The 1,193-nt window shown below is 53.4% G+C and overlaps 1 protein-coding gene across 13 annotated transcripts in view; it reads right to left on the bottom strand.

The window, feature by feature from the left end:
* Positions 1 to 1,193, bottom strand: part of ATP11A (ATPase phospholipid transporting 11A) — a 189,648-nt gene that overhangs the window by 61,944 nt on the left and 126,511 nt on the right. For all 13 annotated transcript variants that reach the window (XM_017502400.2, XM_017502338.2, XM_017502281.2 and 10 more), the window contains exon 11: positions 432 to 582. In XM_017502400.2, coding sequence (XP_017357889.1) covers positions 432 to 582 — 151 coding nt within the window. The remainder of the gene's footprint in view (positions 1 to 431; positions 583 to 1,193) is intronic.

Below are 1,193 nucleotides of genomic sequence, written 5' to 3'. Positions count from 1 at the left end.
AGTGGACACAGGTCTGGGTTTGCACACAGCCCTGCCCTAGGCTCAGTGGACACAGGTCTGGGTTTGCACACGGCCCTCTCTGGACTGAAAGCAGAGCCTTTTTCCAAGTATTTACCACAAATACGTGCCATTTACCTCACAGTCATTAACAAGCATTTACTTAGCACCCTCTAAACAAAGGAACACTGCAAGTATTTAAGGCACTGTCCTGATGACTTCACTGTGGGAAGCTGTACCTCTTCAGACTCAAAGACAGGACCAGCTGGGTCCACTGGCACTTTACATTTCGTGAATGCATCTACTAAGGAGACTGGACCCATCGAGGATGCTTGTGGCCTACAGTAAATTCACTTCCATCTTTTCTTGCACCGCCCTTTTGTGATATGGCCCACAGGACATCTGTGACCACACCGGGCAGTCGCTCCCCATACCAGATTCCTCTGTCTTTCCGACTCCGTTTTCTGATTATACCATGGCTCATCCCGGAAGGGCTCGCTCTGCCACACATACTTCAGGACAGTGTTTATCAGGGCCTTGCTGATCAGGATGCAGAGGTACACGATGAGGAACACATTCATGGATCTGAAACAGAAGGACAGAGGTGATCGCTGGCCCTGTGGAAACGAGCTCTGCCCTTCCTTCTCACAAAGGTCAAGATGAAACCTTGTGAAGACACAGAATAGGAACAGCATGGTGATGTGCTTGTCCTCGACGTGCCACAGCGGGCCCCCTGTGCTTGCATCCATGCCACGGTCCGTGGCACGTACTTCTAGAGGCCAAAGGAAAGAGTCAAGCAGGGGGAAAGTGCCACAGGCAGGACAGAGAGCCGCTCGCAGCCACACTGCAGTGCTTCCGCGTTGCCCGTGGTTTCCGTGTCTGTGTAAGCAGGCACGCCTGCTTCCGTCATTGAAAAGAGCACCCAGGCCGGGTGCAGAGGCTCACGCCTGTAATCCCAGCCCTTTGGGAGTCCGAGGCGGGCAGATCATGGGGTCAAGAGATCAAGACCATCCTGGCCAACATGGTGAAACCCTGTCTCTACTAAAAAATACAAAAAGTAGCTGCGAGTGGTGGCTGGCGCCTGTAGTCCCAGCTACTCGGGAGGCTGAGGCAGGAGAATCACTTGAACCTGGGAGGCGGAGGTTGCAGTGAGCCGAGATTGCACCACTGCACTCCAGCCTGACAACAGAGCAAGA

Source organism: Cebus imitator, unplaced genomic scaffold (assembly GCF_001604975.1).
Source record: "Cebus imitator isolate Cc_AM_T3 unplaced genomic scaffold, Cebus_imitator-1.0 Scaffold14, whole genome shotgun sequence".
In the NCBI taxonomy this organism is placed as follows: domain Eukaryota; kingdom Metazoa; phylum Chordata; class Mammalia; order Primates; family Cebidae; genus Cebus; species Cebus imitator.
Note: the sequence above shows the minus strand (reverse complement) of the source record. Positions and strands in the feature narration are given on the sequence as shown.